This window comes from Colletes latitarsis, chromosome 6 (assembly GCF_051014445.1).
Source record: "Colletes latitarsis isolate SP2378_abdomen chromosome 6, iyColLati1, whole genome shotgun sequence".
In the NCBI taxonomy this organism is placed as follows: Eukaryota; Metazoa; Arthropoda; class Insecta; order Hymenoptera; family Colletidae; genus Colletes; species Colletes latitarsis.
Window position 1 is genome coordinate 3,530,945 of NC_135139.1, and position 26,181 is coordinate 3,557,125.

Below are 26,181 nucleotides of genomic sequence, written 5' to 3' on the forward strand. Positions count from 1 at the left end.
ACCTGACAACATTCAAAACAAACTATTAAAGTCCCTCCCGAAACTCGGAATAGACCACCTACTTAAGATCTATAACTGTATCTGGACTCATAAAGTCTTCCCCGCTAACTGGAGAAAAGCCATAGTGGTACCTATTCTCAAGCCAAATAAAAACAAACATAAACCAGAAAGCTACCGACCAATTGCTCTCACAAACACTATGTGCAAACTATTAGAAAAAATTATCAACAAAAGACTCCGATGGCATCTAGAAGCAAACAATATTCTAACCCCAATCCAGTATGGTTTTCGGCAGTATCGTTCGACAATAGACGTCTTAACCAACATTGAAGCAGACATATGTGATGCCTTCCAGAGAAGCGAACATCTTGTTGCTATATGTCTCGACATTGAAAAAGCATACGACATGATCTGGAAACCCAAAATAATTAAAACTCTCTCCAAAATAAACATCAACGGACATATGCTAGCGTTTATAGTGAATTTCCTGATAGACAGGTCAATCCAAGTTAGAACTAATGGATCAACATCAAGTCCCATAAAAATACAGAACGGGATTCCCCAAGGATCCGTCATAAGTGTCACCCTCTTTCTAATTGGGATCAACGATATTGTAAAAAACCTAAAAGCGCCTATAAAAGCCTATCTATACGCCGACGACCTCACAATAATCTGCCACGGTAAAAACCTAAACACAATATATAATCTTCTGCAAACATCCATAAACCATCTTCAGGAATGGTCCAACAAATCAGGTCTCAAATTCTCTCCCCAAAAAACTCAATGCATCCTTTTCACCAAAAAAACAAAATACCAGACTCAACTAAAACTAACTATGGGAGAAACTGAACTAAAATTTGTAGATCACATTAGACTCCTAGGACTCATCCTGGACAAGAAACTGACATGGGTCCCACACATGCGATACCTAAGAGACTCCTGCATGAAAAGGCTAAATATAATTAAAGTACTAGCCAACAACAACTGGGGAGCTGACCAGGAAATACTGCTACAAACATACCGTGCGTTGATACGAGCAAAAATTGACTACGGCTCAACTGTTTTCAACTCAGCAAAGAAACGCACCTTAAAAATAATTGATCCAATTCACCATACGGCACTGAGAATTTCTACAGGCTTATACTACACCTGCCCAATAACCAGCATTCTGTTCGAGGCCAATGAAATGACCCTCGAACAAAGAAGGAAATATTTAACGCTCAAATACGCCTCAAAAATCTCCGCCACTCCGGACAACCCGACCTTCAACCGTATTTACTCTGATAGTTTTAATAAATTATACTCCAAAAAACCAAAACTCCCACAACCACTCCGTATCAGACTCAACAAAATCCTGAAACCTCCCATCGAATGGACCCCTACTATCGAACGCAAACAAAGTAAAATAGCTCCTTGGATTATCAAGACACCACCCATCAACTTGAACCTAGCGGACCTGCCAAAAAATCAATTAGACCGAACAACACATAAAACCAAATTCCTAAACCTAAAAAACAGCTTCTCTCACTGTAATCAAATCTATACCGACGCTTCCAAATCCGATTTAGGAGCAGGATACAGCATCGTCACCGAAAACTTGACAATAAAACAAAGTCTCCCCAAAGCGACATCAATCTTTACCGCCGAGGCATATGCAATATTTGAAACCCTGAAACATGCTAGCATCAACAACCTTAAAAACGTTGCCATCTTTTCGGATTCGTTGAGTGTGATAAAAGCCCTAGAAACCACAAACAGCAACAATAGCCATGAGATCATAACAAAAATACAGGAAGCATACACAGAATTAGACAAAAATAGCAATACCGATATAAATATTATTTGGGTACCCTCGCATCAAGGCATAACGGGAAACGAGGAAGCAGACGTGGCAGCAAAAGATGCAACAACCTTACCACCAACCGAAATAACCGTTCCGATACCATGTCAAGACCTCATAAACCACATTAAAAAAACCACAAAAGAAGAATGGAACAGAATTTGGACCACAACAAAAAGAACAAAAATACACGACATAATACAAAATTTCTACCAACCAATCCCTATCTGCAATTTAAATAGAAAAGAAAAGACCATAATGTCTCGACTAAGGTCAGGCCATACAAAGATAACACATGAACATATAATAAAAAAGGCCGATCAACCTTACTGCAACTACTGCCCCACTGAAATTCTCACAGTAGACCACATCCTATACCAGTGCAGAAGAACCGAACTACAAAGACAGAAATATTCTATAAAACCGGACACAGCCCTTACAGCTCAGAACAGCATAAGAGACACCATAAAATTCCTCAAAGAAACAAACATATACAACAAAATATAACGCTGAAGTACACATCCGCCGCCAAGGACCTCGCAGTCGACGCGGCGTAAAAAAACATCCATGAAGAAGAAGAACATTCTTCTCCTTTTTTTATCTTCACTGTACTTCGCATTACAAAAGAAACACACAGCATGTTTTTCTGCAGATATTCCAAGTTAGCAACATAGCATTATAATAAACAATTTCATGTCATATTTTGTGGGCTTCCAATTATTAAAAAATTATTAAGAATCTTAAATTTAACATGTAAATAAGTACATTACATGGTTTTCTTTAAAGTTTTCCATGTATTTTAGTTATGATTTGAATGATCGAATATTTGCTGACAAAATTTTGAGTATTAACATTTTATTATTCCTCAACTTACATCAATACTGTTAAAATTACAATTCGTCCAGAAATATCAATCATTAACTTATCAATCATTTGCTCTTATTATTAGCGGTATTATGAATGATATTATATTTATACTTTTTTAAATATTTCAGTATTTTAAATTACCAACACTATTCTATGTATATATAGTATAGCTTACAAAAAAAGGAGTGCTTTCTCTTGAAAATGTTACTCACCCAGATACTGTAAAATTAATGCTTAAAATCATTGAAAAATTAAACTAGGAAATTATGTCACATCCGCCTTATATTCCGGATCTTGTCCATCAGATTTCTTATTATTCGGTCCCTTGAAGAAATCATTATGTAAAATTGAATTTCAAAGTAATGAAAAAGTGAACAAAACGTCTAAAACAGGTTCAAACTTCAAAACAAAAAATTCCTTGCTGTTGGTGATAAAACTAATAAAACAATAGGACAACTGTATAATTGTAAGAATATAGTAATCAAATAGGAAAGTTGTAGGATTCACTAATTAAATCACATTACAATAACAGTCATTTATCTTCTTACTTATTGAATGAATTTCGTATATAATTGTAAAATTAGTTAGGAAAATTTATTTAGAATTTTAGTGGTCATTTTTGTGTTGCAAAATTTAAATAAACTTAAAAAATAAATGTACACGTATCCGTTAGTATTTTTGAAAAGATTTAAGTGTTCGAGTGAACTATCCACACTTTCAACAACTCACCATTATTTGGTGCATTATCTGCTCTGCCTTGCTTGTTCAATATTTTCTTATATAACGGTTGTTTTTGCAATAGTAGCGTTAATAATTTAGTTTGTTTATTTTTAATAATTTTCTCTTTACGCGTTTCAAACTTTAACTACTAGAAAAATACAACTACCTATAAAATAACTTAAAAAACCAATGTTTATCTATTATTAATTTGAAACATCTCTATCTAAACGTATTCAAGCTCAAAACAGCCAGTTTCAAATATACGTAGCCTTTAACAGCATGATAAGTTGATTATCACCTTTTTGTGCTGAATTTTTAATTCTTCTAACTTTCTTGACGTTAAGTATTGGTTTTTTTGTTTTCATAGAGTCACTAATACATGAAGAAGCAACAAGAAAAAGTAGTCAGTATAGGTAGATACATCTCTGTTTACATAATTGTAAAAAATAAACATAGAATTGAAACTTGTGCATTTCATAAAAAAATTCGTTTTCTACTTAGTTATGAAAACATGGAAATAACAATTTGGGCACTTATTTAAGGCAGTGGAAATTATTTTTCAGAATGTTTTAAAAAATGTCAAATACATTTATTTTGTACTATAAATTAATAATGATTGAACAATATGGAAAAATTAATATTTTCTATTATAAGTTAATATTTCTATTATAAATTGCGTAAATCTCTCTTAATAACACTTTATGTATAAATAGCATAATTCCGTAAGTACCACTTTGCTTTTCTGTACAGAATAATCGTTTTCTGGCATATCACTTTTAAAATGGTAAAGAAATATGAATAAAATAATGAAAAATTGTTTTTCATTGTAGTATTTTGCTTATATGCGCCTACTATCCAGTGATGACTTGTTGGCTAGGCACCTATAAACTAAACGGGGCAAGGGCAAGAAGAGAAGGTCTTCGCGCTACCTTATTCCCACTGGAGAGGCTCGCTCTGACGTCATAGTGCATAGTAGTAGGGTCTCTATTACCACGAAAGATACATTTTTGTCCTATTCACGGCTAGTATTTTGAGCGTACGGTTACGCCAATGCCTCTCAGTCTTGTCCTATCCTATTTTGTCTCTATACGTTTCGTTCTCATCCTTTGTCACGCGATGGAATCGTAGTTGTGAGCGGCTCAGCCAATAATGACAATGCGTGTGAGAGCAGGCGTCGCTATTATGCTACGACCAATCAGCGTGCCTAGCCATCAAGTCATCACTGGATAGTACATAGATCGGAAAGTAAAAAGTGCCTGGGCAGTCCAGATTCGAAATCACACGCCTGTGATGCAAGGTCGACTTCAACTGTGTGAGAGCAAGAAGGTTAGATTCACATTCGCCGCCTTTCTCGAATCCCCGAAGCTATACGAAGCGCCAGAACTCATATACAAGGTGGTTGTGCATTAGTATGTGTAAGTGGAGGGGCAGTTTCCTTTGGGCACAGGCTTGCCGTCTGATAATACTGCACTGTCTTTTTCAATCCCACCCATAGTCAACTCACATGTATTTACGCACAACTACAGCTGCTGCCTATCAATACTAATTCAGTGAATAGTTTCTCAACTGACCGCCATTCATGAGAAGAGGCCGCTAAAATCAGCTCCGAATTTTCAGGTCGGTATGGCAGTCAGATTCGGCCGCGAAAGTCCATAAGGTGAAAGATCTACTCGTATACCTCGTCTGTGATCGCATTTGTGAGTTTGCGAGGGATGTGTCCGATATACAGGGTGGGGCAGTAACTATTAGCACCTCAGATATCTTGGAAACTATAAGTTTCACAGAAATGTTTGCTAAAGTAAATTGCACAGTACGAAGGGCGCTATTGGGTGGCGATAATAGTTTTTTTGCAGGTGGAGGTACTTCGGACATTTGAAGGTCACATCCATTTTTTTAAATGGATCGGTATGTTTTTGCTTCCGTATCACGATAGAGGATCTTAAAACGAGTTCAACGACCTATTACACAAGGTCATTGAAGGTCATAGAAAGTAGAGAAAGGCGATAATACTTATGGTTTTGGTAGTAAATGAAACATGTTTATAGTAGGTGTTCGAAATGATGACCATCACTGTCAATGCACCGTTGGATTCTTTTTACGATTGATTGACTTGCAAGTCTTACAGCGTCAGAACTTATTGATGCACAGGCTGCAATAATTCGCTGTTGCATATCGTGAGATGTAGTTGGTACTTCTTTGTACACTTTCTCTTTCAGTGTTCCCCACAGAAAGAAATCTAAAGGTGTTATGTCTGGTGAACGAGCTGGCCACGATATTGGACCGCCGCGTCCAATCCAACGATTTCGAAATTTTTCATCGAGTTCCCTTCGCGCAATCGATGAATAATGTGCTGGGCATCCATCATGTTGATACCACATGGTTTGTCGTGTAAATAAAGGTAACTCTTCTAGCAAAAGACCCAATGTATCCTTAATAAAATTAGCATAGACGTTGCCATTCAAATTTCCATTGATAAAATAAGGTCCAATAATTTTATCACCTATGATACCGCACCATACATTCACAGATCATTGTTTTTGATGTTCAACCTGTCGCAGCCAATGTGGATTTTCCGCTGCCCATAAATGCATGTTATGCAAATTAACATTCCCGTGATTTGTGAATGTTGCTTCATCAGTAAATAAGACGGTATTAAAAAAAAGCTCATTGTTTTGAATCTGACGTATAGCCCATCGACAAAACTCAACGCGATTCATGAAGTCGTTCCCATGCAATTCTTGGTGAAGACTAACGTGATACGGATGAAATTTGTGACGGTGCAAAATGCGAAGTACGCTCCTCCTACTAATGCCAGATTCGCGTTCAATTTGTCGCGAACTAATATGAGAATTTCTAGACACACTAGCGAGCACACCGATTTCCATTTCTTCGTTAATTACTCGTTTCTGGCGTTCACTTTTACGAACACTTAAACTACCGGTTTGCCTAAGTTTATCATACACATTTTTAAATGTTTGACGCGAAGGCTGAGACCGATGTGGATATCGTTCAGCATACAAGTTTTTCGCCCTTACAGAATTTTGTTGGCATTCGCCATAAATAAGAAGCATATCAACCTGCTCTTCAAACGGATACATCGTGCCGGATTGACCGATTTATCGATACTAATCTTATGATGTTTATCTTACTCTGCAAACTATTAAAGTGTCCTTCAAGCAGTGTTTATTCTCAGTGAAGTAAACGGTAAGCATTACGCATTCCTCTACTGTTGACAATACGTATGTTTCATTTACTACCAAAACCGTAAGTATTATCGCCTTTCTCTACTTTCTATGACCTTCAATGACCTTGCGTAATAGGTCGTTGAACTCGTTTTAAGATCCTCTATCGTGATACGGAAGCAAAAACATACCGATCCATTTAAAAAAATGGATGTGACCTTCAAATGTCCGAAGTGCCTCCACTTGCAAAAAAACTATTATCGCCACCCAATAGCGCCCTTCGTACTGTGCAATTTACTTTAGCAAATATTTCTGTAAAACTTATAGTTTCGAAGATATCTGAGGTGCTAATAGTTACTGCCCCACCCTGTATACATATGTATATAATCAATTCATTTTCTTTCAATAATTCTCCATTGCAAAAATTCTACAGTATTCTTACATTTTTTTATTATTAAAAATTTTCCTATGTTATTAGAAAGTAGGTATACGGCGAAAGCTATACAACTTTATAGTTTCTAGCATGTATAATATGTATATGTATATAGCGCATGATCGCTTGGTGTGGAAAATCAACAAATTTTCAAAAAGCGCCCAAGTCTGGTTTTGAGAAATGTAAGGTCTGTCAGTCACGATGGCTTTTGTCGTTTACTGACGATTCGAACGGGTAGCGATGCCAGGTCTGCTTTCGAGAAATGTAAGCAACGTCAGTGATGCAAGAGCGAGAAGGAAAGTGAGAATCAGCCTGTTCTTCTCGGCTTTTCCGAAACTCTACGAGCTCACGAACACGCAATTGGGCATAATGTGCGAAAGTGGAATGAGGAATTCCTGAGGCCCCCGATGCGCGGTCTGATAACACCGATTTCGAGTCGCAAATACGTTTTTGCCGAGTTATTTTTTAAATAAATGATGTATTATAATTGAAAATAAAAAATAGAGGATTTGCGGTGTACGTATCAATGAGATACATCCTTAGGTATTTTAATAATCTTGAAATTTTTAAATAATCTTAATTGAGTGATTACTCCAATGAAATTAATCGATTAATGTCCAATTATGTACCGCGCAGCTTTCATTCCGTTAAAAAATAATAAAATTTCTGTAATTTAATTTTCTGCCTCACTTCCTCTTGTGTTCATTTTTAAATCTGTTGGTAACGTTGCGAGTGACACGGAAATGGTAATGGGGCTCTAGAGCCCCAGAGAAACTGGCTGTAAAAATACATTAGGTGAAAGGTCTACTTGTATACCTCTTCTGTGGTACGACTATCCGAAAATCGATCACATTTTATTAATGTAAATGAAGGGGCACTTCCATCAGAGTTAAATACAAAATTTTGTAATTTCTGTGAAAACAGAACTTTTATTACATGTACGTGGTGCTTGAAATTTTTATGTTTTGACTGTTTTTATGAAAAGTACCATCCAGATTCATGTACTTCATACATTGAAAATAACATATGTTAAATGTAATTGGTTAAATTCAACTTTAAAAAAAAAAATATTCGAAGGTCAGATAAAAATATAATGTCACATTTAACGTACGATTAAAATGTGATTGAAAAAATAAAAAAAAGATTTGTTCTAGCAGGGTTCGAACCTGTAGAGCAAAAGAAGTTAGAACTTGCAAGCAAACACTTCATCACTCACACCACGCTGGTTGCTGGTAAATATAGTTCTATTTTTCTTTAAGTTCTATTTCTGAAGATAAGTACCTATAATAACTTTAATAATATCTCAAAGTAAAACCTAACCCAAAACCGGGTACCATTCCAACCTTTCCTTGTTAGAACCGAGTTTTCAATTTGTCTTAGCGAAAATCACAGCCGGTTAAGCTGCTTACCTGTTTTCAATTACCAAACATTTATTTCTCAATTAACCCTTTGTGAGTGAAACCATTTTGCACATTATTTTAAAACATTTATGGTATTCGTTTTCAATGCAACTTAAGTAAGCATGTTATGTATAAGATTTCATTTAATTTTTTCTTTTCCAGAGAAAATAGAGAAAAAATTTATTTAATTTCTTTTACATAAAATTTAATTCTTCCTAAGATTTATATGAAACATTAAAAAGATTTTGTATAAATAACGCTTATGTTTCGGGACAACTATAAAACAAGAGGTATAATCATTATTATCCATGGGCCAATTATAGTCAAAGTCTAACCGGACTTTGAAATGAGAACATAAAACTTAAATGTAAAGTTTCATTTAAATTCATTCAGCCATTTATACTCAATCGTATTAATAATATATATATATATATATGTACGCTCATACATAGAAATAATAAAAAATAATTTCCTTTTATGTGCGCCTACATAGGTCGGAAAGTAAAAATGCCTGGGCAGTCGAGAATCTCGACTCGACATTCCAAATTTGTATGCCGTTGACGGGAGGTCAGATTTGAATTGTTCAAGAGCGAGAAAGCAAATGTAAGCCTTTCTCTCTCGACTCCCATGAGGCGGTCCGAAATTACTTCGGGCAGCGTCGGAGAATTGAGAAAGAGGACATGTGCCAGTTTGTCTTTGTCGACTTTCCGAAACTCTACGAACTCACGTACGCGTGATCTGGCATAATTGAGGGCATCGTCGCCGACACTAGAAACGACAAACTTCCTTAGCATCTAGTGGAGACGTGGGGATAGCAGACATATACTACCGCACGAGCCACGTGTACGTGAGTTCGGCACTTCGCACAACTTCGGGAAATCAAGGAAGAAGGTGAATATGAGCCTCTCTTTCTTGCTCTTGTAACAGCTGAAATACAACCTCGCGATAATCGGCATACGATTCCAAGTCTCGGACTGCCCCAGCATTTTTATTTTCCGACCTTATGTAAAGTAAAAGAAAAGTACCATAATGAAAAAAAATTTCAAAAATTTTTTTTAGTGGAAATACACGTTTCAAGACACCCTAATCATATTGTGACTATTAAAAAAAAGAAATTTTTTCTCTGTACCTATTTACGCACGTACATACGTATGCTATTAAAGTTATTGCATCTAAACAACTGAATGAATTTCAATGAAACTTTACATTTAAGTTTTATGTTCTCGTTTCAAGGTCCGATTACATTTTGAACGTGATCAGCTCCCGGATAATTATTAAAGATGATTATACGTCTTGTAGTTTTTTAATTATGTCGATACATATACATTATTTGTAAAAAATTTTTAAAACATTTTATATAAATCTTGAGGCGAATTAAGATCAAATAAACTATTCCTCTATCTTTTCTAGAAAGGAAAAATTAAACGAAATCTTATATATTTCACACCTACCTAAATCACATTAAAAACGTATACCACAGATATTTGAGATTAATGTTGTTCGAAGTAATCTCATTCACAGAAGAATTAAATAGGAAATAAATATTTAGAAATTGAAAACAAGTAATATTTATTAAAATGAAAAACCACTCTTAGCTTGTACCGTGCACGTTGTAGCAATCGTGAATAGCAAATATTTTTTAAAGATATGATCTAAACAGAAGAATTAATTATTACAGAAATAGATTGATACTGACTTTTCCCGTTATGTTTTCAAATATTCGTATCAATTTATTAGACAGAATCAAATGTGTCAAACGCGTCCACATTGCGGTGCCGTTGATGGTATCGAACAACAGTAAACAACAAGACAGGTCTATCCAGACTTCGCATGACAACGTTTAGATTGTGATTAAAATCTAAAAATGTAAATCTACTAGAGAGTTTTTCTCTCTGGAGAAACTCTGCTGTAAATGCATACCTTAATTTTTGTCATACAATGTAGAGGGGAAATTTTTGTAACCTTCGTCGTGTGGCGTTTAATCGTAAATTACACTTCTGTTTCTTAGCCGATCTATTATACATTTTTTTAGCACATGAAAGCTACATGATCATTATCTAGCTTCATGGGATTCTTGTTTCTCGAGTTTAAAAAAAATGCTAAATTCGTAAAAAAACTCAAGAATATAGTTTAAAAAATAAAGATGTGTTTTGGCTTCTAGATTTAGTATCGAGATTAGCAAACGTTCTCCGGACTCTGTTTCCTCACTTACGGTCAATTTTTGCAAAAAAAAGCAATGCAGAGTCCAACGTTGTAAAAATGTAGCTACAGATGTATAGTGTGATAACCATCGCGTAGAATACAATTTAAAAATTTTTCGTTCATTGGCTTGAAAACATTGCTGAAATTCGTGGAATATAGTCAAACATTTGGGGGTTCTGTATATAAAAGTGACAACTTCTCGTAATAGATCTTTGTATATGTCTGGAATGGTATTGTACGCTTCTCGCACTACCATTAGAGACAGATAACATAGACAACGTGTAGTCATAAATTAGTCGTTACATTTTTTTGCAAGCTTTGCCATAAAAGACAAGTGTCGCCTTCTCATGACAGCAGCGTTGTCACGTGACAAGGTGATAATATTTTCGAAAGGAATTTGTTTTTCTATTATGACTATTTTAAAAGTTGCAAATAAATTGTCGGCGCAACAGTAATTCTACCAATTCCGTTCAAACATCTACAATCTCAGGTGCAACATAACGAACAAGAAACGACATCCATTTCTCATTAGTTTAGTCTGTTGTCTCGTCAATGAAAATAGAAAACTTAGTGTTCTGTACAACACTTAAAATACGTTTTGTTTTGCGAGGATACGAAGCGCTTAATATAATATTCGAACACTTTGTTTGACTGAATGACATGTGTTTCAAAACTTACCCAATGTCTTTGTAAACTTCAAGAATCGTCTCTGCGGTTCGATACAGAATACTTTTTTATTCCGTTAAGTCAATTATACACATTTGATTCTGAGTAATAAATTGATACGATTACTGAAAAACATAACGGAATAAGTCAGTACCAATCTATTTCTGTAGTAATTAATTTTTCTGCTTAGATCATATCTTTAAAGAATATTTGCTATTCAAGATTATTACATTATGCACGGTACTGGATAAGAGTGGTTTTTCATTTTAATAAATGTTACTTGTTTTCAATTTCTAAATATTTATTTCTTAATTAATTCTTTGTGAGTGAGGCTACTTCGATCAACATTAATCTAAAATATTTGTGGTATACGTTTTTAATGTAGTGTAGGTAGCTATGCAATGTATAAGATTTCATTTAATTCTGTTTTTTTTCTAGAGAAAGTAGAGAAAAAGTTTTTGATCTTAATCCTTCCTAAGATTTATATAGAATGTTTTCAAAATTTGTTACAAATAATGTATATGTAACTGTATACGTCTTGTAAAGTTCAGATCATAAATTGCAAATATCTGCAAAAAAATTGAAAAGTTTATGACAACCATGAACGGTTTCGTGATTTTTGACTACGCCTTAAAATTAACATTTAATATTATGTTAGGTTGGCCAATAAATAATGTCGAATTTTTAAAGTAGATAACGTTTTTTGTTTTTTTTTTCTGTGGAAAGCCCCGCTTTTAACTTACAAAATATATGTATATGTACATATTTTGAAAACTGACACTTCAACGCGTAGTTTAAGAAAGTTACGTTTAGTATTCTTGCTTTAAAACAGACCTTGTTTTGAATATAAGTCACGAAAAGATGTACTACTGAGCAATTATGGTTTTGTATACCCGCAAAGAGAAAAATGTGGTACAAACAACAAAAAATATGTCTTATGATAGTATTATACATGGAAGAATAATTCAAAGATAGTTTTAAAAGTTTCGTGTTGTAATTTTAGTCTGCTATAAGATTTGCTAAAAAGCAAGTTTGTTGTAGTAGGTAATTCTTTAACTGGACTACTGAATGTGTTATCTCACGAGCGAAGATAAATAGATTGTTACGACGACAAATGCACAACATCTACAAAAATCTATAGCGATTCATCAAAAATAGACAAAAGAATAGTTTTCGCCATTAATACAAAAACTGAATAATTAAAAAACATTTTCCGAAACTCTCGTCGATTTTTTCAGCCAAAATATGTGCAATTCTAGATACCCTGAAATTGTTTCATGTGGGTAACACTCATAATCTTATAATTTTCTCTGACTCCATGAGTATGACCAATCATTTCACAACTACAAATAAAAGAAACCTATATGAAATTATGAAACACATTCAATACATTTACACTGTACTTATCAACTATAATAATAACTGTAATAATAGCCATCGCTTAGATTCCATACCATCTGGGCATACTCACAAGGAACGTTCGCAAACGTTCCGGCTTCGATTTTAATGAAACTTTGTACACTTATAAAGCAGCCAAAAATAATCGAAACGTATTTTTTTTAGCTGCGGTAACTCAAGTTTAAGGGGTGAAACCACCCCTTGAAGTTTTGGCTCGAAGCGACTATCTCGAAAACGGAAAGACATACGAAAAAATTGTTAATGGGCGAGATTAATGGTTTCTTATGTACAATGACATGGTGTTAAAAAATTTAACAAAATACAATTTGTTTATAACAGAAAAAAATTTATTAACTTAATTTTTCATTTTATTGAAATTTTCATAATAACAAAAAATGACGGGTATTGTATTCCAAATCCATTGGTATGTAACATTTTAAAATTGCCTCTTATAGTTTTGCAGATTTTGATGATTTACATCTTGCGCGCACATCCACTATGGTAACAGCCGTTCTAAATTTGATTTTAATAAAGCATTGTAGGCTTGCATTAAATTATACAATAACAAGTAACAAGTAACAATAACAGTAACAAGTTTCTTAACAGCAATGAAAAGATTAATTGTTTTTATTGCCCACCTATGACATCGTGGCAAAGGTGGAGCGATTTATAAATTATAAATACATACAGTGTGTATAGCAATTATTCTATGTAGTTTCGACAATAGTGGTACTCGTCGAAAAAATGTTTAAAACATAAAGATTTCTTACACCATGCGCATTTAATTATTGTCATGTCATCGCAAATATGGCATCTTGGTTCATTTTCAACAGAATAGCAGTACTCAACAGGATTCTGGAATGCATTTGGTTTTTCATCTATATATCCGGATTTATACCAGGAGTATTTCATAAAATTTTGAAACCTTTGTGATAAAAATTGAATGTGGATCAGAGATTGAAGTTTAATTATGTTATTTCTAGCGTGGAGATTAATGTCGTGATTTAAAACGAGAACTATATCGGAAAATTAGCGGACGAAATTTTTCCAACTACGGAAACCGTAATATCGAGTGGTTGAACATACTTTGTTCCATCTTTTGGTATTATAAATTTTCCTGGCTTTCAATTAACTATGGACCACTTCAAGACCTAGTTAAGAAAGATTTACTTTGCAAATACTGGGCCCGCAATAGTTCTAATTCTTGATTCCTGGAGTGGTCACTGTAAGAAGACGATAAACGATGTTACTCCCGAGGGTAAAGACGTAAAACTTGTTATAATACTCAAAGGTAGAACAAAGTATGTTCAACCACTGGATGTTTACGGTTTCCGCAGTTGGAAAAATTTCGTCCGCCGATTTTCCGATATAGTTCTCGTTTTAAATCACGACATTAATCTCCACGCTAGAAATAACATAATTAAACTTCAATCTCTGATCCACAATCAATTTTCATCGCCATGGTTCCAAAATTTTATTAAATACTCCTGGTATAAATCCGGATATATAGATGAAAAACCAAATGCATTCCAGAATCCTGTTGAGTACTGCTATTCTGTTGAAAATGAACCAAGATGCCATATTTGCGATGACGTGACAATGGGGTCAATTACAATCATTTTTGGTAAATAGATATACCCTCAAATTCCTACCCACTTTGGAGAAAAAAATGCGAGAATGTGTGAAATTTTTCGACAAAATTAAAAAATTTCATATCGTTCTGGAGAAATTATTTTCGGTTGCGGGGGTCAATTACGATAATTTTTGGTGAATAGACCTACTCGCAAAATCCTACCCACTTTCCAAAAAAAATTCAATAAGAGCGGAGCTTTATACATTAATAACTTTTTAACGAAGCCTCCATTAACAGATTAGTATTCTTGATTTCCGTCTTATTTTGGCCTCTAGAATCTCCCATTAAAATTTTTTCCAGGAATGGCCGAATACCCTGTATAGATGAAAAACCAAATGCATTCCAAAATCCTGTAGTGAACTGCTATTCTGTTGAAAATGAACCAAGATGCCATATTTGTGATGATGTGGCAATAATTAAATGCGCATGGTGTAAGAAATCTTTATGTTGTAAACATTTTTTCGACGAGTACCACTATTGTCGAAACTACATAGAATAATTGCTATACACACTGTATGTATTTATAATTTATAAATCACTTTACCTTTGCCACGACGTCATAGGTGGGTAATAAAAACAATTAATCTTTTCATTGCTGTTAAGAAACTTGTTACTTGTTACTGTATAATTTAGTGCAAGCCTACAGTGCTTCATTAAAATCAAAGTTAGAACGGCTACTAGCATAGTGGATGTGCGCGCAAGATGTAAATCATAAAAATCTGCAAAACTATAAAAGGCAATTTTAAAATGTTACATACCAATGAATTTGGAATAAAATGCTCGTCATATTTTGTCATTATGAAAATGTCAATAAAATGAAAAATTAAGATAATAAATTTTTTTTGTTATAAACAAATTGTATTTTGTTAAATTTTTTAACACCATGTTATTGTACATAAGAAACCATTAACCTCGCCCATTAATAATTTTTTCGCATGTTTTTCCGTTTTCGAGATAGCCGTCTCGAGCCAAAACTTCAAGGGATGGTTTAAACTCGAGTTACCGCAGCTAAAAAAAAATACGAGTCGATTAATTTTGACTGCTTTATAAGTGTACGAAGTTTCATCAAAATCGAAGCCGGACCGTTCACGAACGTTCCTTGTAAGTTTAGTCTTCTAAGATATTTTAGCAGAGACAAGTGTACATTTACACACAAATACGTCATGTTTATACTTTGTAAAACATAACTGACATTTAATATTTTGTCAACAAATTCATGCAATATTATCGCATTTCCTAATTTGGATACTTTTCAAAGTATTAAATTTTAAATATTTGTTTAAGTAGAGTGACATGAATCAATTTTCAAGTTGAAAGAATGTTATTTTCAACAATATACAACAAATGTTAATTATTGTTAATATAAGAATCAATTTATAATTATTGATAGAGATGACCCTTCCTTTCTTATATATAGTTTCATTTATTAATTAAACAACAAATAACTATATAATTTTTATATTTGATTAAGAGGATTTGTAGTTAAACTACCTTCGAGAGGGTTACAATGAAAACAAACCGATTCTTTGAATTTTACGCTGCAAATCAATTTTGTGCAAATTATTTTCTAAGATTAGCATAATTCTCGAAACATTGAGAATGAAATAAAGTTACAGCCTCTCTGGTGGTAAGTAGGGGAAGTGTTGCCACAAAATTGATTTAGTTTAGTAATACAATTATAAATATTAATCTAATACAAATGATAATGCTTATAATTATTCAATTAATTTGATAACGTTGTAATTTTATTCAAAAATTTGAAGGAATAAATAATTATTTATTGAAGGTATTTGTAAATTATCTCATAAATAGAAACAACTCACCATAGCGATGAAGAACATACATATAACAGATGAAGGTCAATTGTAAAATGTCTCAAACCGAAATAAATTTTAAAAGGAAAAATGGGAGTTATGTATGATTCAATCTAATAGAAAAAAATTATGTATATTGGCATTAGTACAAAGAGTCTTTCCTTATAGTGTATGCTGGAATAGGGTGCATCGTTGCCCTACCTCTAGAGTACAAGAATGAATAGATTGCAATCACATTCCGCGAATGGAAACTCATCTACAATAACACACATTCAATGTACAATATTTATAATATTAAACATTGTATGCGCAAACAAAGCAAATCTTGCAAAGGAAAGAATGTTCAATGACCTAATTGCTTATAAGTGAAATTTACAAACCTTAATATTATTTCACAAAGATACTTTTAAACAAAATAAAATATGTTTTAGACAGCATACTTGATGATCCAATTATGAGTTTTTATTTCTTTCCAGACAATGTAACATCAGCATCGTATCTACACTTATTCCGTATCATATAGTTTGAATTATTAAGCTGTCTTAGAAAACATTGCACATTTAAAAAGTATAATTTATTAATCCATGACTAAAAAAATGTTAAGCGTAATCTGCGATTTTCTGTCATCATTCTGAAAGCAATCATATACTACAGTAGAACTCCATTTATAGAACTTCGTTTATTGGAACAAAATTTTCGTCGACGCCCGACTTATTGAACTTCTGCTGGTCTCCTATTATCTGAATTACTATCGATTCATTACACCATTTACTACACACAAAAGTGTTAATAAACACATTTGTACTGGTGTTGTCGTTGTTGTCAATGTACTTTTCGTTACCAAGCACTATTTCGAAGAAGCAGTCTTTCAATTATAATTGTAGTAAAGTATACATATAATATTATACAGGGTGTTCGGCCATTCCTGGGAAAAATTTTAATGGGAGATTCTAGAGGCCAAAATAAGACGAAAATCAAGAATATCAATTTTCAAAAAGTTATTAAAAAATTAAATTAAAAAATTTCAAATCGTTCTGGAAAAATTATTTTCGGTTGCGGGGATCAATTACAATAATTTTTGGTGAATAAATCTACCCCCGAAATTCCACCCACTTTCTAGAAAAAGATTCAGTACGGGTGAAACTTTAACCGTTAATAACTTTTTAACGAAGCCTCCATCAACAAATTAGTATTCTTGATTTTCGTTTTATTTTGGCCTCTAGAATCCCCCATTAAAATTTTTCCCAAGGGTAGCCGAACACCCTGTATATTATAATAGGACTTGGTTTATAATTTGAGAATATAGCTTCCGAAAGTAATTGAAATTGTAAGAGAATCGTCCTTAAAAAATGAATCTAAAATAATAAACTATAGAAATGAAGTAACAATAAATGGAAAAAGTTAAAGGAAAAGGAAAAGTATATTAAGTGTAGAAGACACTGTTTTAGATGCTGCAGTTTACGTATGGTTTTCAAAGCAGACCAATCCTCTGCGGGGAAGCTTTACAGTTAAACGAAAACTTAAATCCAAACAAGAATTTTAGGATCTGTAACTAAACAACTGTTGGTTGCAGGATTTTAAAAATATTTATGAAATTCAGGTGCTATAATTGAAATTTCGAAATCCTAAACGACGCGCAATGATAAAATAATAGCGAAAGTAATATAAAAATGCTGAAATTATTATCGTGTAATAGAAACAAATTAAACAGCAATTCTTAAACATATTTACAAACTCCATTTTGTAAATAAAGTTGTGATAGAACACACAGATAGAAAGCAATAAGTATAATTTAGAGTATTTGAAAAATTTAAAGGATCTTAAAGTCCTTAAATGAAAATAATTTTTAACCAAATAACGAATGTATTTATCAAACTTCACTAAATTATTGTCCTTTCTAATAATTTACAAGTTCATAAATATTCTAATATTACTATCACCTGAAAAGTGAACTATAAGTGCGATTAAATCCACTTATTCGAACAAGAACTTCAGTTATTCAAACGGAAAATTTGAAAGTAGCGAAAATAATCAAAAACACCAAAAAGATTTACTTGCAACTTATACTAAAAATAAACGAACGCATAATGGCAATGCGAACAAATGCAAGATATATTTTCGTACTTACGAAAAATTTTCTAACAATATATTGGATTGGTAAAAAAGTAATTTCAGTTTTGTAGGGTGAAATAAAACTTATATTTTTTATACAAAGAGTAGACTTTAATAAATTATGTATTTTCCTTTTTATTCAATCACCTTTTGCTATCGTCTTTGCAGTTTCATGATTCCACGTTTATAGAAATTTTGGTCCTTATCAGCAAAAAATTGAACTAAGTGCGATTTCAGGTTCTCATCATTTTTTAACGTTTTACCATTCAAAGAGTTTTGTAAACTTCGACATAAATGATAATCAGATGGTACCAGGTCAAAGCTGTATGGAGGATACAATAATTTCTCACAAGTGACTATAGATGTGTGAAGCCTTTTTTTGATGCAATTCAGCTTTATATGTGGTTTGTGCTGGTTTATCACGCTTGATACCATGATCGTTTTCGAATGATATTAGACAACCCATTTTTTATCACTAGTGATGATTCTTTTAAAAAAAGAGTCGGTTTTATTGTGTTTTAGATGTATGTCGCAAACATTGATTCATTGCGTTAAGTGAATCTCCTTCAATTCGTGCGGAATCCAAATATCGAGCTTTTTAGCGAATCCAAGCCATTTTAAGTGGTTTTCATTTGTTGTGTGAGACACATTTAACCTCTCTGCAATTTCCCGAGCAGTTATATGACGATTTTTTTCAATTATGGCTTTAATTTGGTTATCATCAACTTCAGTAGATCGACCAGAGCGTTAGTCATCTTTGAATGAAAAATCTCCAAAATGGAATTTTTTAAACCAATTCTGAGAGGTACATTCCGTTATGCAATCAACACCATAACACCATAAACTTCTACTATCTCTTCGTGAGCTTCAGTAGCTATCTTCCCTTCACGGAAATAAAAAAGTAGAATATGACGAAAATGTCATTTTTGCAATCTATGTTAAAATGGTCACTAAATTAACAGTTACAAACAAAATTAGACACAACTTGCTTCTAGAGTAACGTAAATGTAACTGATATCAAATACCACAAGGAAAAAACAACACTGACGGGATTACAGCAAAGCAATTACAACACTCTCTCTGCGTGACACGACCAAACTACTTTCTTGTCAACCCAATACTAATACACATATTTTATTTCGATACAAGTCGTGAAAATAATTGGAAATGACGTGATTAAAACCATGTAATATCTTTTGGAACTCTTTAAAATTAAGAAACAAAAATCTCAAAATTCAAAGGAATTTGATTTATAAACAGAATAGATTGTGTTGTTTTTTTAAACAGTTTTTTGAACATGCAATTTCAATACTGAATTGATCGTGATAGAAAATTTGATGCTAATTGACTTTTGCTTCTAAAAGAATGTTTGTCTTACGAAAGAAAAATTGTTTTGCTATTTGAAAAATTAAAGATTCAACATATCCCAGAAAGCATATGTTGAAAGTGTCTTATTGTTAATGAAGACCGTAATGTAAATAAATATCACTGACTGAGTAATATATTCAACAATATATTTTAATTTCTAATTCATGTTCCTCATGTAAGTTCTTTTCTCTAATAAACTCCTGATAAACGCTTTTTAAAAATAAATTGATAACATTTATCAAAATCATTTGAACAAAAAAATACTTATGTACAATTTAAACTTCAGTCTATAATTAAAATATTCTAATAAGTTTGTTTTATTATTACTAAAGGGTATAGCCGAATAAGGGGGTCAAATGTGCCCTTGAACCAAATTTTACATACGATGTATCAATCGATAGAGCATCAGAAAAAAACATTCTGTGCCAAATTTCAACCCTCTATCTTGTTCGGAAGGGTAGTTATAGGGAAAATTCGGATTAGCGAATTTGTGCCTATTTCCTCTATTTAATCGAGTAGGAAAATTATGAAAAAAATCTGGTGCATTGTGGTTACCGAGATACGTGTTTGAGAATTTTTTCCGATTTTTCTATTCGAAATCCTAGGCGTGAAAAATTAAAAACGCAAAAAAATGCAGAAAAATACCGATTTCGTATCGAAGCTTTCGAGACACTAGATTTATATAATTACTGTAAATACATATTGTTATTGGTTATATCCCCGAATTTTTTCAGATTTTTTGGCAGGGTGCGTCGTAGTGACAAAAATCAAAAACCGATTTTTTCGGCGTTTTTCGCATGAAAAAGCAACTTATACTTTGAATTTTTGTATTTCCTTTAATGGATAACTATATTCTATGGTTTTAAACAATTCTATGTTGAGTAGAACGGTGTATAGAATAGAAAAACAAAAATAAATCACCAAATTAAAGGTGCTATGTGCATTATATTTAGAAGCATCAGCATTATTTCCAAGAGATGCGATGATGTAATGAGTAAGATGCTTGACTGTGGATACGCTGCAAACTTTTTGACACTGGTTCGCGTTATGTTTAAACCATATCTTTTTTTATTTTATTAATTATATATTTTTTCAATTTTTAACTATATAACAATGAAAATCTATTTAAAATATTTAAAAAATATTTTCACAACGTAGATACACATTGCAAACGTAGATACACGTATTAGAAAATGTTTAAAGTCGATTTTCTCAAAAATAGAAGCTCATGTGAAACAATTGAGTACAATACATTGTATTTATTTATTTACGTTAAATCATTACTTTTAGAATAGTATTATTTATAAATTAAATTAATATTAGTTCCTTTTCTTGTTCGATTTCGTTGAGTTAATGCGAAGACAAATGGAAATAAACAAACATTATCAGTAATCCACAAAGGATAACAATACTCAGATGTTTTCAACTAACCAAATTGAATAAAGATGTAAATCGCATACGTTGCCTAAGAAACTGATATAATTACGTATAATTTATTTAGAATATGAATGTACTCTGAAGATAATAATATTGTACAATCTTATTGCACAACAATATTGAATAAAAGAAGAAATTACGATCACTCTTTTTAAAAAAGAATTAAAGTTTAAACTCTTACTTATGTCACCATATTGAAATCATGTGGCATTACATTAAAACTTTGTGAAACAATTTAATTACATATATTGTTTCCATGCTTTTCCGATACTTTCTTCAATTTACCATAATGTATCTGATAATAAGTCTATATTGAATAGTGTTTAAGATAACTAGATGGGGACACTAAATATTATTGAAATGTCATTAATTATTGTTAATTATGTTTGAGCAGAGACGCAATCGGACGACTTTTACTCCACAACAGCTTCAAGAATTGGAATCACTCTTCCAGAAGACGCACTATCCGGACGTTTTCCTAAGGGAAGAAGTTGCCCTTCGTATTGCACTCTCAGAGGCTCGTGTTCAGGTTAATATGCATAATTTTGTTAAATTATTTATAATCCCTTTTTTTCTAAATTCATAGACTAACAAGAATTGTAGAAATAATCCGAGTCGTATAAATTTTATTTTAAATTTTATATTTCAGTAATGATATTCATTACTGCAATTGCAAAGTATCATAATTAACAATTGAAAACCTCGCAGCAAGAAGGATACAGCTCCATTTTTAGCACTTTTTAGTAAACTAAAAAAAACCGTTTATAAAAATGATAGCTTTGCTAAACATTAACAAACATAACAACTAATTGAAGAGTACACACTTCCACATAGCAATTAATGGTTATTGATTTGATAAATTTCTATTTCTATTTTTAGCGAATTTATTAAATCTGGAGTTGCATCTAATTTACACCGAAAAAAGCAAAAAATAGTTACGTTTTGCTATCTATACACAATAAAGAACACAATTTATTGGTTTATTGTTGCTTATTGATCAAATGTAAGAAAAATATGTTGGATGCATATGTAGACATAAAAAAATGACATTATCTATGCATTTACAGTAATGGGTGTAAATGCAAAATTTGCAATAACTCGCCCATTTATTATTGGATTTGCAAAAATTATTGGCTTTTTACATATATTACACATAATTAAAAAATCATAATTTAAAAAATGGTCAAAATTGGAGTTGCATCTTACTTGCTGCAAAGCCTTCAAGTAATCTTCATTACGTTATCATGATCAAATTCAATTTGCAACATTTTACAACAGAAAGCCCCAATAAATGTATCTTTAAATAAATAGTTATAGTTTATGCTAGTACAACCAATTCTTTGTTGCAACGATGTATTAAATTATTTATTATTACGATACTTGCTAATGCATCTCTGTTATTTTATACTATTGCAGCTCTACTGTTTTTCATTACATGATTCATTGATTACTTGTGTGAATAAACCATTTCACGTAAAACTACTCAAAAGTTGATACTACAATTATTAATTGTTTTCAAATTTGCAACATATATTGGTAGTTTTAATTAATTTATGTAAAATTTTAGCTTGATAGTTCAAATATTTTCGAGGATTATAAGATACTATAAATTAAAATTTCGAAAAATCTAACGAAATGGACCAATGTTTGGTAATTTCCACAATTACCACAATTTAAAAAAATGTTTTCTCTAACTATAAAGACACATACAAGGTGTTCGGCTACCTCTCCGAAAAAATTTAATGGGAAATTCTAGAGGCCAAAATAGGACGAAAATCGAGAATACTAATTTGTTAATTGAGGCTTCGTTAAAAGGTCATTAACGTTTAAAGTTCCACCTGTAGAACGGAAATCTGCTAACAGCTACGTATGCGCGATAGGTTGAGGCAGATCGGTCCCAGTGGTCCTCATTCACAAAACTGTAAGGTTGTCGATACGTCGGTAAGTATAATTTCTCAGACTGAGTCAGAAACATTATCACATGCAAGCAGCTATTCGCAGATTACTGTTCTACAGGCGAAACTTTAAACGTTAATAACTTTTGAACGAAGCCTCAATTAACAAATTAGTATTCTTGATTTTGTATAAGAATGAATAGATGGTGGATCGTTTGCGATAATGTTATTTACCAGTATACATTAGGGTGGACCTTAATTATACTTGATGAAAAATTCTTTTCGTAATATTTTTCGGGACACCCCCTGGAATTGTGACACTAAATGAAAAAATAACCTATGCAAAATCTGAAATTGATCGGACAACGGGAAGACGTGACATATCGAAATTGAACATTTGGTATTTTTGTAACCCGTTTTTCTCCATTAAAGTGTATTCAAAGTCTAGAAAGTACTCTTATATTTGACGATTCAAAAGAGCTTATGTTCTTGTGGAACAAAACCTTGAAAGGGAGATATTTTATTTGCCTTACAAGCATCATATTTATGAAATTGTTTTACAAAATATATTCAGTGAAAAAATGATAAAATCCGAAGGACCAAATGATACTCCATTTAACAAATTTTAAGAAGCGTGGCCTTCGATTGACAAAGTAAGATTTACACGAGGAATAAATAATGAGTTTGTAAAACGAAAAATTCCAACTGAGTTAACTCAACAAGTTATTGAAATTTCGTTTTTAGATACAGAAAAACATTCATTTACAACTTTTAATTGCCGCGCGATGTTTAACCCGTAATTAAAGTCGTTCTCATATTCCCAGCAATCAAGATCTTTTTCTAAGGAGTCAAACAAAAGGAGTCAAAAATCTTTCAAAAAATGTTTTTGTCTTTTGTGAAATGAAATGTCTCTTTCTGTTGTTTTTCTCTCCTTGGTTACCCCTTCCGCAACGAACAAAATACACGTTCAACACTTTTGTACATAAGTTAATACTTTAAAACTGAACAAAACTAGAGCGCGGCACAAATTCCTAGCACAAATCTCCTGCATTATCACTGACTATTTTTATGCTGCGGTTTACCTACTACTGCTTTATCCGGATGATATCGTTCCACGATTTTGACGGCTTGCGTGTTCGTCACTCAAAACATAATACATAGTTCGTGAAGCTTTGTGTTTAGAAACTATATATCCGAGGCGATCGTAAGCCGAGGCTTGAGTGTATTAATAAATAAATATCGCTACTAATATATTGAATTTTTAATACAAACTCAGCCTGCACGTTCGCTTCAAATTACACTACCTTGATATATTAATAACTAAATATACTAATAACTAAAATTGGTATTTGCCGGTCAGCAAATTGTTTATGCAATGTATTTCTTAAAACAACGGCGTAGCAAACTGACTCAAAATTTAAGGAGAATAGCAACAGTAGTTCCTATGCCGCGTCAGTCCTTCCTTTATCAAGGCGGATAATTAATTTCAATTTTAGCAAGAAAGTACGAGTATGTACAGTATTAACTCGTTATTAATCGTCCGTTTGGGTGACAAGGGCAACTAATAACGAAACAGTCCAATGTTTTATATTTGACAAAACCTCGACGATGGGGGTAGCAAAGGGGTGATCAAAAAAATCATGTTTTCGCAATTTCTTGTCCTATTGAATGCAGCAATCTGAAAAAATTGAGAGATATTTCGGATATCGGGGCACATATTGTAGAATTTTTTCAAATTTTTTATTTTGTTGCGCCATAGTAGGGGAAAATAAAAATAAATTCTTTCGTCATTTTTTGCGTATAGAGTAACTTACACGTCGAATTTGTATGCATTACGATTGTGTGCGAATCCTACAATGATGCTACGTATGTATCATATATGGGACCAAAACGTTTGGTGGCTTGGGCGTTGGCTCATCCGGTGCACACCCCCCAGGATGGGATTAACTTATGCAATATGCGAGCAACCGGCTCAATCTCATTGCCTTACACGATAATGCCCCACGACTGAACGGATGCGTTTTCAAGTATACTATAGGGAACCGAATTTCCATACTCGATTGGTTTAGTTTGTAACGCTAGTTCCGCGACACGCCGGTTAGGTGGCGCCGGAGTGCCGCAGTATCGCGTTCGGGTCTTCTCCCGAAGCAGCGTCTACGTGAAGAAACGGGATCGGGGCGGGTATCAAGTACGCAAGTCGTGTTAATGTTAAATATAAATGTTTATTACGTCGATTCCGGTGTTGGGTCTTGTTGCATTGCAGCTCTGGAAGCAACCGGTCTGGTGTGAGTATGTACAGTAGCTTACTAACTTACCACTAGTGCCTTACAATCTAGAATATTATACAGGGTGTTCGGCCACCCCTGGGGAAAATTTACATGAGCAATTCTAGAGGCCAAAATAAGATGAAAATCAAGAATACCAATTAGTTGATGAAAGCTTCGTTATAAAGTTATTAACGTTTAAAGTTCTGCCAGTAGAATGGCAATCCGCGTACAACTGCGTTTGCGCGGAAGGTTGCGGCAGGACAGTGCTAGTGGTTCTCACACAGCATAAAAATTCTACTTACCTTACGTTGAATAAGATTCAACCTGTCTTATGAAAATCCAGAAGGGCATATCAAAACGCGTCCGACGAGATTTTCACAGAGAAAGGGCGAATGTCACTTTCAATACACAACGTTGTGCACAAAAATCACCCACACGCGATCATACACGCCCCACGATCATCTACAATGTCCGCAAGTATCCACAAATAATCCTTTCAGGCACTAACCACTATCGCAAATCGATGCGAAAATTTCATTTATACTACGATTCCTTTTTATATTCTTAAATTAAAGTGTATTTGAAAAATTTACAACAGTTCTATTCGTAAGTAATTCGGGAGAATCGTAGTGCACATACACATAGCCATTCACGAATAACATAATTGCGGCACGTGTTCATTTAATTGCATAGTGGTTAGTGCCTAAAAGGATTATTTCTGGATACTTGCGGACATTGTGGACGATCGTGAGACATGTATGATCGTGTGTGGGTGATTTTTGTGCACAAAGTTGTGGTATTGGAAGTGACATTCACCCTTTCTCTATGAAAATCTCGTCGGGCAAGTTTTGATATGCCCTTCTGGATTTTCATAAGACAAGTTGAATCTTATTCAACGTAAGGTGTTCGCATTTCCATAAGTGGGCAAAAATCTAAGGCCGTCGATA

At 33.1% G+C, this 26,181-nt stretch overlaps 1 protein-coding gene across 3 annotated transcripts in view; it reads left to right on the forward strand.

Annotated features, from left to right (window-relative positions):
• The window catches only part of LOC143342752 (uncharacterized), a 128,419-nt gene that overhangs the window by 31,637 nt on the left and 70,601 nt on the right, over nt 1-26,181 (forward strand). For 2 of the 3 annotated variants that reach the window (XM_076766956.1, XM_076766957.1), the window contains exon 2: nt 21,467-21,601. The exons of the other annotated variant lie outside the window; for it this stretch is intronic. In XM_076766956.1, coding sequence (XP_076623071.1) covers nt 21,467-21,601 — 135 coding nt within the window. The remainder of the gene's footprint in view (nt 1-21,466; nt 21,602-26,181) is intronic. 3 annotated transcript variants of the gene reach the window in all.